This window comes from Dreissena polymorpha, chromosome 3 (genome assembly GCF_020536995.1).
Source record: "Dreissena polymorpha isolate Duluth1 chromosome 3, UMN_Dpol_1.0, whole genome shotgun sequence".
NCBI classification, from domain to species: Eukaryota; Metazoa; Mollusca; class Bivalvia; order Myida; family Dreissenidae; genus Dreissena; species Dreissena polymorpha.
In genome coordinates this window covers 93,092,857-93,106,130 of record NC_068357.1, presented here as the reverse complement: position 1 = coordinate 93,106,130, position 13,274 = coordinate 93,092,857, and the positions used below count along the sequence as shown (strand labels likewise).

At 36.0% G+C, this 13,274-nt stretch overlaps 1 protein-coding gene across 7 annotated transcripts in view; it reads left to right on the top strand.

Moving 5' to 3' along the window:
• LOC127875316 (helicase-like transcription factor) overlaps positions 1 to 13,274 on the top strand; it is a 68,952-nt gene that overhangs the window by 3,530 nt on the left and 52,148 nt on the right. For all 7 annotated transcript variants that reach the window (XM_052420288.1, XM_052420291.1, XM_052420290.1 and 4 more), the window contains exons 2-8: positions 3,688 to 3,856; positions 4,783 to 4,919; positions 6,092 to 6,258; positions 6,854 to 7,091; positions 7,820 to 7,894; positions 8,304 to 8,469; positions 9,114 to 9,265. In XM_052420288.1, the coding sequence (XP_052276248.1) occupies positions 3,700 to 3,856; positions 4,783 to 4,919; positions 6,092 to 6,258; positions 6,854 to 7,091; positions 7,820 to 7,894; positions 8,304 to 8,469; positions 9,114 to 9,265 (1,092 nt within the window). In that variant the 5' untranslated portion in view covers positions 3,688 to 3,699. The remainder of the gene's footprint in view (positions 1 to 3,687; positions 3,857 to 4,782; positions 4,920 to 6,091; positions 6,259 to 6,853; positions 7,092 to 7,819; positions 7,895 to 8,303; positions 8,470 to 9,113; positions 9,266 to 13,274) is intronic.

Here is a 13,274-nt window from a genome sequence, read left to right as displayed (position 1 = left end):
GCTTTCAAACACATGTTTTATAATAGTACAAGACACAAAAATTGGTCAAATATTTTGGTATGAATCATTTACTTGGAAACTGAATTGTGTTGAGATGAAATTTCAGAAAAATCAACCATTCAACATAAAAAGTCAAAATGTTACAAAAACGTCCGGTTAAATGTATGAGACAAGTACCTCCCAGAAAGATGTCCCATCCAGCCATGTTCCCACAAGAAATTTAACGCCATATCGTTGTGCATCCACCGGCCCATGAAGCTCATAAAAAATCTCATCTGCTGTTGATGAGGTTGGGGTAGCCCTCATAACCTGACAGTCTTTTTTGTGGTCACAATTTGCGATGTTAATCGCACACATTAGAGACGTGGATGCCGCCATGACGTTTATAAAGGGTAAATGAATGGATCTGTCGTTATCCGATACAATCCCTATAGGTAAAACTCGTATTGTACCGTATCCGTGAAAAACATCGCCATCGGATTTTTTTCCGCGGACCAAAAAAATCGTTAGGGTCGGGGGCAAAAAAAGGGTCTGTCGGGTTCCCTGAACCAAGACTATTTTATTTTTGGCCTAAATGTTCAGTATTACTGTTTCGTCATAAAAAACATGACTACAGTGGAACCCCTCTAAACCGGACACCTCCAGGACCAAGAGAAAATTCCAGTTTAGAGGGGAAATTGACACATCCGCCCATTAGACGCTTTCAAGTTACTAAGTCCAAGTTCCTAAGCAAAGCTCGGTGCATTATGCATTATTCTATATGATTGGAATAGAAATCGGCAATGACTTATGCATTAATGCATTATGACTTATGCATTATTCTATTTGATTGGAATAGAAATCGGCAATGACTTAGACCTTACAATACAGAACCAGCCCCATACAAGTTTGTTGATCTTTTCACATTTCATCTCATTGTTAAACCGACTTTTGTTGGGTGAAGACTTGTTTTCCCAAATGAGACATGTACACAGACTTTCCTAAATCATATTTCACTGACAGAATCTTGAGTGTAGGTTAAGGCAACATCTCTGACTCTTTGATCGGTTTGATTTTGTCTTTTAGAAATAATTCCACACACCTTCACGTAAAGGAGGTTTGGACATTTTTAGTGTTAGTTATCTTAATTGCCAATTTGAACATCTAAATGGAACTGCTTCAACAACTTTGCAAATCACCATTTTATATGACACTAAATCAGCAATTGTAAAAAAACCTATGCAAAGTAAATAACATTAAGCTTATTAAAGTTTAGCATAACTTCCTACATCAAAAACAAAACACACTGAAAAACCTTATGTGTGTTTATCAGTAATTATAATCAGTATTATCACTTCTATTGATCGATATGTTCATCACAGGCCAAGTCTCTTAAAATTGTTTTGCGATTTTTACAGTTTGCAAACTTGACGACCACCTTTATTAATTTCACACGTCTTTAATCCGCTGTTCACAATTTTTATGCCCCTCTTCGAAGAAGAGGGGGTATATTGCTTTGCTCATGTCGGTCTGTCTGTCTGTCTGTCGGTCGGTCGGTCCGTCCACCAGGTGGTTGTCAGACGATAACTCAAGAACGCTTGGGCCTAGGATCATGAAACTTCATAGGTACATTGATCATGACTCGCAGATGACCCCTATTGATTTTGAGGTCCCTAGGTCAAAGGTCAAGGTCACAGGTGAAGGTCACAGTTACTGGAAATAGGCATTTTAAGGATTTAGCATGGTTTAAACAAGGGAAACAACTACCGTTTATGCATGTTCTTTTTGTTACAGCATTTGCCTCCCTTTAATTCATTTAAAATCTCATTTTACAGCAGAGATTCCAAATCTGACCTGTAAATGAGCCCCATATTTACTGCCAGTGCTAGGTTACCTTTTCCAATTTGATCATTCTTAAGTATTGTTATTGTAATGCACCACCACCACCACCACCACCGCCGCCGCCGTTGTTCACAGTGACACATTCACACAATGGCTGCTACTACAACTTATAGCCCATATAGGGGGGCATGCATGTTTTACAAACAGCCCTTGTTTTACTCTAGGTCTGAGGTGCAATAAGGTAGAGAGGTGCAATTGCGTATGGAATGACCCAATTTTCATCAAAAGAATGACCAGTATTCGGAATTGAGGGGATTCCGGTCTTGATGAGAAATTTGACACATGGTTTATAGGGGAAAAAAAAGGGACCAGACATTTTGTCCAGTTTAGAGAGGATTCCAGTATAAAGAGGATCCGGTTAAGAGGGTTTCCACTGTACAATGAAAATTTGCAAATCTGAAACAATATTTTTTTATTTTGTCAATTTACCAAAATGTGAAAAGGTCCCTTTATATCTCTCGTTATCTTTGATTTCTTCGGAATTATTATTATTCTTTTTTTTCATGCAGTTAATATAAAATTGTGATATAATAATAATCAGATACTTCTTTTTTTCTAAAAAATATTTTTTTTTGAAGTTTGGATTTTTTAAATAAAAATTGTTGAGATATTTTGACCATATTGCTTTGGTGTGTTCAACAGACCCACAGACACACCAGGAAAAGGCCTCTTATAATTATGGATCATGTTAGGTTATTTGTAAGATAACTTAAGCATATACAGTTATTATAGAAAATATGTTGAAAATATTCAATCGCAATGACTTTAATGTGTTAATTATCATATTGGACACAGGCCATGCACCCAAAACCTGTGATATTGAATAAAACGTTAAAACATACTTTGTTAATAATTCTTATACTATTTAATGATTCCAAATTGGTGGCCAAACACTTACATTGTTGCAACAACACGCGTTATTTAGGAATATTCTCTACAATTGTTTTGTTTCACAATTGTCATCAGTAGACAAATGGTTAGTTTCATAACTTGTGTGTATATACCAGTATGCATTATTACATGGAATGTTTTCAAATGGCATTTTCTTGTCAATATCATCAAATAACCTTGTTCAAAATATTTGTCAAGCCAACCATGCAAGAAATGTTTTCATGGATAAGGGTGCAGCAGGGCAGATAGGATCTTGGACTGGGATGTTTGATGATACCACAAAATAAATTTGCATAAACTTGTTTTGGTGTGATATACAATCATCATTTTTTAACCAGGTTTTCCGAAGGAAAAAACTGGTTATTAGATTGGCGAATGCCGGCGGGCGGGTGGGCGGAAAAAGCTTGTCCGGACCATAACTTTGTCGTTCATTGTGAGATATTAAAATCATTGGGCACATTTGTTCACCATCATTAGACGGTGTGTCGCGCGAAAGAATTACGTCAATATCTCCAAGGTCAAGGTCACACTTTGAGTTCAAAGGTAAAAAATGGCCATAAATGAGCTTGTCCGGGCCATAACTATGTCATTAATTGTGAGATTTTAAAATCATTTGGCACATTTTTTCACCATCATTGGACGGTGTGTCACGCGAAAGAATTACGGCCATATCTCTAAGGTCAAGGTCGCCACAACATAAAATAGATCGATTTTGAAACAAAGGGGGTAACTTTGATCAGTAACAATGCACATTTTGAGTTGGTCTCCCTTTATCAGACTTTTTTTTTCAAATTGAAAACCTGGTTTTGTGACAATTTTGTCGCTTGTTATCTAGAATTCTTTATGAATCACTGTGTATGGCCATAATTTTCTTATAATTACCATATAAACATTAATGTTACATGTCACTGATAGCCTTATAAAACAATGGGTCGGCGATGGTGGAAGAGCCAGAGCAACTGGGGTTGGAAAAAGAAGTATGGGTCGTCACAAAAGAAGGCCAAGAGACAACGATGTGATACATTTATGGATGACCTAGATAGCACCCTAAGTTCAACAGAAGTTGAGAGGATGTTGGGACTTGGTAAACAGTTTTTAGCGTTTCTTTTAAGCATAAAATAGTGAAAGAATATTTCATTGGAAATGACATTTTTTACAACCCAGGCAGAAGAAGTCGGACCTACAATAATTGAGGTCAAAATGCCTGAGGTCCAGTATTATTTCCAAAATAAACTGTCCTCGTGTCTGGTAAAATTCTATGTGTAAAACTATTTGTTTTCGTATGAAATAAAAAAGTAAGCAGCATAATGGTCAGAAATATTGACTGGTTCCATTTACTTTTCTCAACTACGTCTAATCAGCTGAAATAGAAATCTTAACAACAAATAAATTAATCCCTTGCTATATACCAGTGACATAAGATAGAATAGGATTTTCACCATGATCATAGAAAATCTGGTATCTGGCCATTAAAATATTATACTTATAGCAAGGAACCATTCAACGTTTGCCCTTTGCTGGATCCCTAAGATCTAAACAAAATGGGTCATCAAGTTGACACAAGCATTTCATGTGTTGCCAGGATAATTTAATACATAATATTTAAATACATGTATCTATATAAATTCTGCATGCATTTCTTGTGTAAGCCTTGTCTTAAATACAATATATTGCTATACACATTTTCTTATATTATTAACTAGAAATCAAGAAAAAGTTTTTAGCTAGCCTAAATGAATCAAAGCAAGCCCTTTCAAGGAAGTATCTGAGTGTTGAGCTTGCGTGCAGTTTTGGGAAAACTGGGCTTAATGCATGTGCTCAGAGTAGCATCCCAGATTAGCCTATGCAGGGACCACACTTTCTGCGTTTTTGGAATTTTTTGTTGAGAGGAAGTCTTCTAAATGGAGAGTCTTGTCCCTGATAAGCCTGTGCAGACTGCACAGGCTAATCTTGAACATCACTGTAAGCATATGCATTAAGCCCTGTTTTTCCATTCTCTGCATTATGAAGGTACAAGTGCTGCTTCCACCAGTCAGTCAATGATAGAGATTGATGATGAGGATTTTGGCCATGATGATCTGGATGACGAGACATGCTTTGGGACTCTCCGGGGAAACATAGTAGGCCTGCAGTACTATGCTGGGATTGTAAGTTTATGGCAGTGTTTGTAGAAACCAAGAAGTAAATACAGTAGCCTTGTTCTGTTAAAACTGGGCTTGATGCATGATCGTACAGTGTCATCCCAGATAAGCCTGTGCAGTTCTTTAAGACTGAGTTTTCGTTTAGATGAGACCTTTTTCAAGGAAAAAAATCCATAAAAGCGTAAAGTGCTGTCCCCGTTTAGCTAATCTGTGACGACAATTAAGGCACATGCATTAAGACCGGTTTTCCCAGAACAAGGCTCACCAGTCTTCATGATAACCATTATCCCGAACAGCCATTTAATTTGGGCTTGTTACAATTCACTTATAGTTAAAGGTAAGACAAATGAAAACTTCATCTAATTCTGTCTGTATTTGCCAAATAAATTCGGGTACTGATTGATAACAATTATCGTAGAAAACATTGTAAAGTTACTGAATCAAAGCTTCTTATCAAGATTTGGGGGTCAAACTTTTGTATATGCTTAACATTTGTTTATGAGTTTGAAAATTATGTGCTCAACACTAGATCATATGTGTCTTGTTCTGATAAAACGGGGCATAATGCATGTGCATAAAGTGGCGTCCCAGATTAGCCTGTGCAGTCTGCACAGGCTAATCAGGGACAACAATTTTCGTCTAAACTAGATTTTTGCTAAGAAGAGACTTTCTTTAAACAGAAAATTTCATAAAAGTGAAAAGTTTCGTCCATGATTAGCCTGTGCAATCCGCACAGGCTAATCTGGGACGACACTTTACGCACATGCATTAAGCTGACTCATATTAAAATGATTATGTTGTAACAAATTCAGTCATGAAACATTATGCTGATGTAAGTCCTGTTACATGGCATCTGATGGGCACCTAGGGAGTAGGCTTAAAGTAAAATTTAACTTCATGTTTGAAATGTGAAAGATGTCAGTGTAAAGTTTTAGAGGGGCGTATTCCGCGTTATGCATGTGCGTGAAGTATCATCACAGATAAGCCTGTGCGGTCTACAGGATAATTAGGGATGACACCGCTTTTAAGGAATTTTTTTTTGTTTATAGGAATCCTCTTCTGAACGAGAATCAAGTTTAGATGGAAAGTGTTGTCCCTGATTAGCCTGTGCAGACTGCTTAGGCTAATCTGGGACGACACTTAATGCATATGAATTAAGCCCCGTTTTCTCATTTTAGGTGAACAGGAATGAGATGGTAGCCTTGCAACGAGAGCCCCACAACCCGTATGACTGTAACGCAATCAGGGTTCTCAACGTGGTGGGCATACAAGTGGGTCACATCAAGCGGGAGCTTGCAAAACCCTTGGCTTTCATCCTTGATAAGGGACTGGCTAGGCTTGAAGGGTACAGTACTTTAAAGTTTCTGATGTGTTCTGTTTAATGTCCCCCACCACTATAGTGGGGGACATATTGTTTTTGCCCTGTCTGTTGGTCTGTCTGTTGGTTTGTGCCAACTTTAACATTTTGCAATAACTTTTGCTATATTGAAGATAGCAACTTCATATTTGGCATGCATGTGTATCTCATGGTGCTGCACATTTTGAGTGGTAAAAGGTCAAGGTCATCCTTCAAGGTCAAAGGTAAAAAAAAACTAAATCAAAGTGGCGCAGAAGGGGACATAGTGTTTCTGACAAACACATTTCTTGTTGTATACATAGTTTTGAGGTCATTCTTGAAATGTGTAGAAAAATCACTTCGGTATTCAGTGGTTTGTGGATTTTTTTTCAGGTACCAGGATTGGTTTTTAATAATCTAAGAAAACTGACATCTTCACAACATATAAAGTAAAAAAAAAAGAGAATATTCTTTGTTTAATGTTGTCAATAGTATGCTTTTGTTCTGCTGTAAGCGGTGTGATTGGTGAAATAAATCTAATATCACTTTGAAATAAATTTTATCAAGGGTTTAAACATATTTTATACAATCTAATCATTTGCAGGGTAGTACCATTTGGCAGCAAAAACGTGTTCAGCATGCCGATTGACCTCACGCTGTGGGGGAAACCTGAGCATCATGGTGAGGCAGTGAGCAAACTGAAAGGCTGCGGGTATTTTCTCACCGGAGGGTCTCCTCTATCGTCTGCGGTGGGTGCAAGTCTCTCCCAGGGTCCGTCCAATGGTGGCCAGCGCATCATGCAGCCTTGTCAGCCTAGGAGAACATACCTTACACCTGCAGAGGTGGGCACATTTGTTGATGTTCACATACTTTTCTGTAGTTTCCTTTATTACTTCATCACCAACTGGTGCCATTTTATGTTTAACCATTGTTTTGCAACAATAATATACATGGATTTTGCATGAAGTTAAAATATTTAAACCTTCAAAAGCGGTCTAATTTGTAAAATAGAATGCATTCTTAGTGGAGTACATGTTGTATTGTGAATTGTATTTTCAACAGCTGGTTACATTTTACTGTTGTTTTGATAGTCTCCCTATTAATGGATTGTGTATGCAAATGATAGCATATATGCATACAATCATTTTAACCTAAGTTCTTTGACTCATCTATAACAATACGCATAGCATTCAACATTATTGTCATTTTTTATGCCCCCCTTCGAAGGATATTGTTTTGCACATGTCAGTCTGTCTGTTGGTCCGTCCACCAAATGGTTTCCGGATGATAACTCAAGAACGCTTAGGCCTACGATCATGAAACTTCATAGGTACATTGATCACGACTGGCACATGACCCCTATTGATTTTCAAGTCACTAGGTCAAAGGTCAAGGTCATGGTCAAGGCCATGTTTGGGGGGGGGCATATGTCTCCGATCGCGGAACACTTGTTAATTTTCAGATGAATGATTTTTTATTACATAAATTGAATACTTACATATTTTTACATATAGAAAAAAATATCTGTAATAATAAAGTACATTTACAAAAAAAAAAAATTACTGTTAAGGTGAAGAATGAGCTGGATAAAGTGTTTGAGAACATTGAGAAGGGAGACAAGACCAGCTTGGCAGAGCCTGCAGAGGTATGCACCACCAATAGGGATAAAGATATTCTCTTATATACGCACAGAGACGAAGAAACTTACATGGGTCATTTGATTCGGATTTTAGAATTTTGTTTAAAAACAAATTACATGCAAAAATAAAAAAATAAATAAAAAGGAAGAAGGTCATTAAATGTGCATGTAATGCATAACCACTCAATTACGTTACACATAATAAAACAAAAACCTATCATATATGTATTTTGCAAGAAAGAAACCACTAGTGGAATCTACAAAACCATAATTATATTAGTTATATAAAAAATAACACCAGTTTCCCGGACATGTTTATGTAGACAATAGACAAAATTTGTATCACATACTGCTTTTGCATTTTCAATAATTGTGCAAATCAAATCCCTAACCTACCTGAATCTTTAACATTTAGGCAATAGTGACCCAGCTATACCCTCATCAGAAGCAGGCTCTTAACTGGATGATTGTGAGGGAGAACAAGGCCATCCTCCCACCGTTCTGGGAGGAGAGAGATGGGCAGTACTTCAACACTGTACTCAACTTCACCACCAAGATCAGGCCACCCAGCGTCTGTGGGGGTAAGGGGGGTTGTTTGTAAGTGAACTTGTTTTCTGAGGTAGTAGCCTTGCTCAGTTGTAAGAGTGAAGGACAGGATTATGGGTCAGAAGAGACACCCTGTAAAAGAAAATTAACATTAAACAGAAAGTGTCGTCCATGGGGACTGCACAGGCTAATCTAAGATGACACTTTACTCCCATATATTACAAGTAAGAGCACTGCAAAAGTACATGTATGATCCTGTGATAGGGATCAAAGAGCCTTACTGATATCAACTAATCATATTTGTTGATGTTTGGTGATAATACTTCTTCAAATATTGCAAGTTTACTTCAATTTGTTGTACATTATTTAATAAGATAGGCTCCGAAGACTGTAGATCTTTTGTTCATATGCTCAGTCATCCAACAAGCTGCATACCTCAAACTATTTCTGATTCAAGTGAGGCAGATGTCAGTTGCTGGAATAATAATGGACATGCATTGCTGGTTGGCTAATTTACCAACGAATATTAGGAGTATGGTAACTGTCTTGATATGAATGTCATAATGTCTAATATGGCAGATAGTCCAGACAAACAAACATACAAAACATTTTCAAAATTTTGACTTCCAAAAAAACACAAAATATTTGAAGCTGTTGTGAAATTCTATATCATTTGCAGGAATTTTGGCCGATGACATGGGTCTAGGGAAGACTCTAGAGATGATAACGCTGATTGTGTCCAACTTTGTGAACAACGAACCACTAGCTAGGCCTGTGAAGGGGCTAGTGAGGCAGTCGAGATCTGAAAGACTGGCCTTACTTAAAGCTAAGGTATTGGAAATAGAAACACTTTTGAAAACTAGGGGTCTTGCTTGGTTCAACATTTTGGGGGAAGTGAAGAGAGATAGGTTAGAAGTGTTTTTAAGTTAATGAGCATAAGTTACATGGTACTATAATTTTGACAATCTTTATATGATTTTAATGAGGGTATGATTCTTCCTGTAAGAGCCTGTGTTTTCTGTCTGTTAATTTGTTCTTATGTAATTGTCCATAGGGGTTTCCTTTTGATGTATAAAGTGCGAAACCTTCAAATACATCATAATTAGGGATGCAAAAGGTTATCTGGTTAACTTACAAAATGATCAGTTTCTGGTTACATTTTTTGGAAAAAGTTAATCTGATTTTCTTTAATTATGCTTTTTTCATGGAGTAAATTGTACTTTTTACATATTTTACTTTTTGCGCGCAACATACTGCTACATTAAGCTGGCGTCTTGTTAGAACAACATGCCACCACCAACGAGGTAACAACATGTCAACAAACACAGTAATAAAGCAATAAATCAGTTTGTTTGTGGTTACGAACAAGGTTAACATTTGATAATGGATACTATTGTTTTGTTTTACCTGCGAAAATTTAACATGCCAACTGCGGGCAGTGGAGGCTATTAGCTATTAAGATATAATTGACACCTTTATCTACTCGCGATATAAATCACTTCAGATGTTGGACGGCTTATGTTGATGTTTTGTTAGCAAATATCCAACACTGATTGTTTGTGAAAATAAAGTGTTTATAAAGATAACAATTTTATCAAGATATGTATTCGTTGTTATGGTAGCGCCACTGTAATGATTTCCCGCAATTTCTTCAAAGATCGAAGAGCCTATTTACCTGTTTACTTATGGATATCTTATTTAAGCAGGTACTAATGTGAAGCTGTCGTTGCGGAGTGGTTAAGGCGCTAGTCTAGAAATCTTTTTGGATCTTCCTGTGAAGGTTGGAATACTGCCGACAACGCATACTTTTTGTTTGCGACACATTTTATTTCTTTTCTAACGTAATTTGATTTATTGTAGCATATAAGCTATGTTTATTGTTAAATATGTTGCAATTATTATGCATAATCTTCAATTGTAAAAAACGTGATGGCTACATTGGGTGATTAACGGCTGAAAATACGAATTGTGCATGTTGCATTTTTATTTTTATTTCAAAAAGTAAATGGTAAATCTGTCTATTTCTTGGTATTTTTGCTGTATATAGTGTATCTATAAAAACTAAGTTAAAAATATTACTTAAATGATAGTATTTTGAATTTTATGACACTTTGTTTTTAGCCAAACCCAATTTCTACTTCGCTGAAACCACTTACCGGTACATTTCATGGCGCTCTTCCATAGATAAAAAGTTATAAAAAATAAATGTCTCGCCTGTTCAGCGCAACACTGTTCCAACTCTATTTTTCAAAATTGTTCAGGAAGTAGAAAAAACTTGCCTTTATGTATACTATTTGAAATCCAACACATTTTTATGCCCCCATTTCGAAGAAAAGGGGGTATATAGTTTTTGCACTGTCCGTCGGTCGGTCGGTCAGTCAGTCGGTCGGTCGGTCGGTCGGTCGGTCGGTCACACTTCGTGTCTGCTCTCTAATTCAAATAGTTTTCATCCGATCTTTACCAAACTTGGTCAGAAGTTGTATCCAGACAATATCTAGGTCAAGTTTGAATATGGGTCATGCCGGGCCAAAAACTAGGTCACGGGGTCACTTAGTGCATTTCAAGGATTAAGCATGGTGTCCGCTCTCTAATTGAAGTAGTTTTCATCTGATCTTTACTAAACTTGGTCAGAAGTTGTATCAAGACAATATCTAGGTCAAGTTCGAATATGGGTCTTGCCGGGTCAAAAACTAGGTCACGGGGTCACTTAGTGCATTTCAAGGATTAAGCATGTTGTCTGCTCTCTAGTTTATGTGGCTTTCTGATTTATTTTGATATTCTAAGACATTTTTATGCCCCCGAAGGAGGGCATATAGTGATCGGACTGTCTGTTCGTCTGTCCGTCACACTTTGTGTTTAGATTTCGAAAAATGCTCATAACTTCTATGTCGCTTCAGATAGCAATTTCATATTTTGCATGCATGTGTATATGGACAAGGCCTTTCCATACACACACAAATTTTGACCCCTGTGACCTTGACCTTGAACTTAGGGTCCGCGTTTAGGTTCGAAATCTGCGTTTAGGATTTGAAAAAAACCTAATAACTTCTACCAAGCGTTTACACAGTTATACTTTTATGTAGTGACAAAGTTACAGTTGGGGGCATCCGTGTCCTGTGGATACATTTCTTGTTTGTCTTATATTACTTCAACATATCATTTCAATATGTTATTCAACATAAATGAAATAATATTACAAACTATAAAAAAGATATTTATCATTATTTGAGTTAGAACAGTTTTCCCACTATAAATTTTAGCAATTGGGAACTTTTGTTTGGTGCAAAACTGTTCTAACTCAAGTTAGAACAGTTTTCCACTTATAAAATTAGGTTGTTTTAGTAATAACATTTCAGTGCAAAACTGCTTCTTGGTTATTTTTCTTAAAAAGTTCTCAAACATGGAAAATGAATAAACATTTCCAAATAATAAAATCAAGGGTCAAAACATTAATACATTACAATACTGTGAACATTTTATATCCTTAACAATTTATAACATGAACTAGTTTCTATTTGAATTTCATAAATCATATACTTAATATATTTTTGTGTACTTTATATATCTATACCATTGTATTATGTGAATTTTGAGTAAGACATCAAACTTGGAATGGACATCATTTTTGTGATTTTCTCAAACAAAACTGTTTATTTCACGTTCTAAATGCTTTTGTTTTTAAATATTCTATCTATAGGTTTAGTATAATAAGAACTTTTCCATTAACAGTAATGGCATTTTTATCAGTTTGAATGTGTTTTTTTTAAATGCTTTCATGCTTGCATCAGTTTCATCTTTTTATGATAGCAAAAATCCAATGAAACACCGGTTTCAAAGTAAACTCAATATATTTGATTCCAGTCGATTTGTGTCTATTTTACTTACATTTTAGTCTATGGTTGATGTCTTATTCCAACTTCAAATATAAATATTTTCTTTCATTCCTTTAATTTTAACCATTTTATAGATTCATCCACATCAATATATTGGAATTTAAGAAATATTATTCTATACATCTTTAGTTAGATGTATCAATGGTGTAAAAATTGCGTTCATTTAGGATAATTTTTTATACATGTACTGAAGTATGAACTACTTTTTTCGGCATAGCTGTCTAACGTCACTTTTGACCTTAGATGACCTTCTTTCATGATAGGTCCGAAAAAAATAAACCCGAATTGTGCATTGGCTAATAATACAAAAATCACCTTAAACATTGGTAGTCTGGTTCCCAGACTAAAACATACGATGCATATCATTTGAACTGAAATATGAATATATTGTAAATTACATTTAAATTACGATAAATTAAAAACTGTCATGACACAAAACATCCTCTAAACATTACATCGAAATGATTCTCCTTAGTTTACGAAGCAGTATAGTATTAATCACATGTCTTTACAATTAAAAGAATCTATTGTTTACATGCCGTAGCGGCCACACTAAACACTACACAAACAGGCTAGATTGCGCTTTACCGGTACGCAGTTGTTTACCACTATCGACAAAGCGGTGGTTTGGGGGCGGTACCCTGCGATACTAAGGAAATATATTCCAACATTATGTTCATAGCAGGGATCATATTTTCCCGCAACATCAATCGGTCCGGATTTAAATGGGGAAAAAGTGTCCGAAAATTTATATCCAAAATCATGACAAATTACGTTAAAATATATACCATTGATTTTGCTATTCATGAAGATGGTATAAGAAATGTACAAGTTAAATTCCCTTAGGCATTATTTTTAAACGGAACATACGAGTTTTCTCATTTTGTTTTATCATTTGCTATTTCATTGACATTGGTTGTTTCGTGTGCTGTTTTATCTGACTGTTT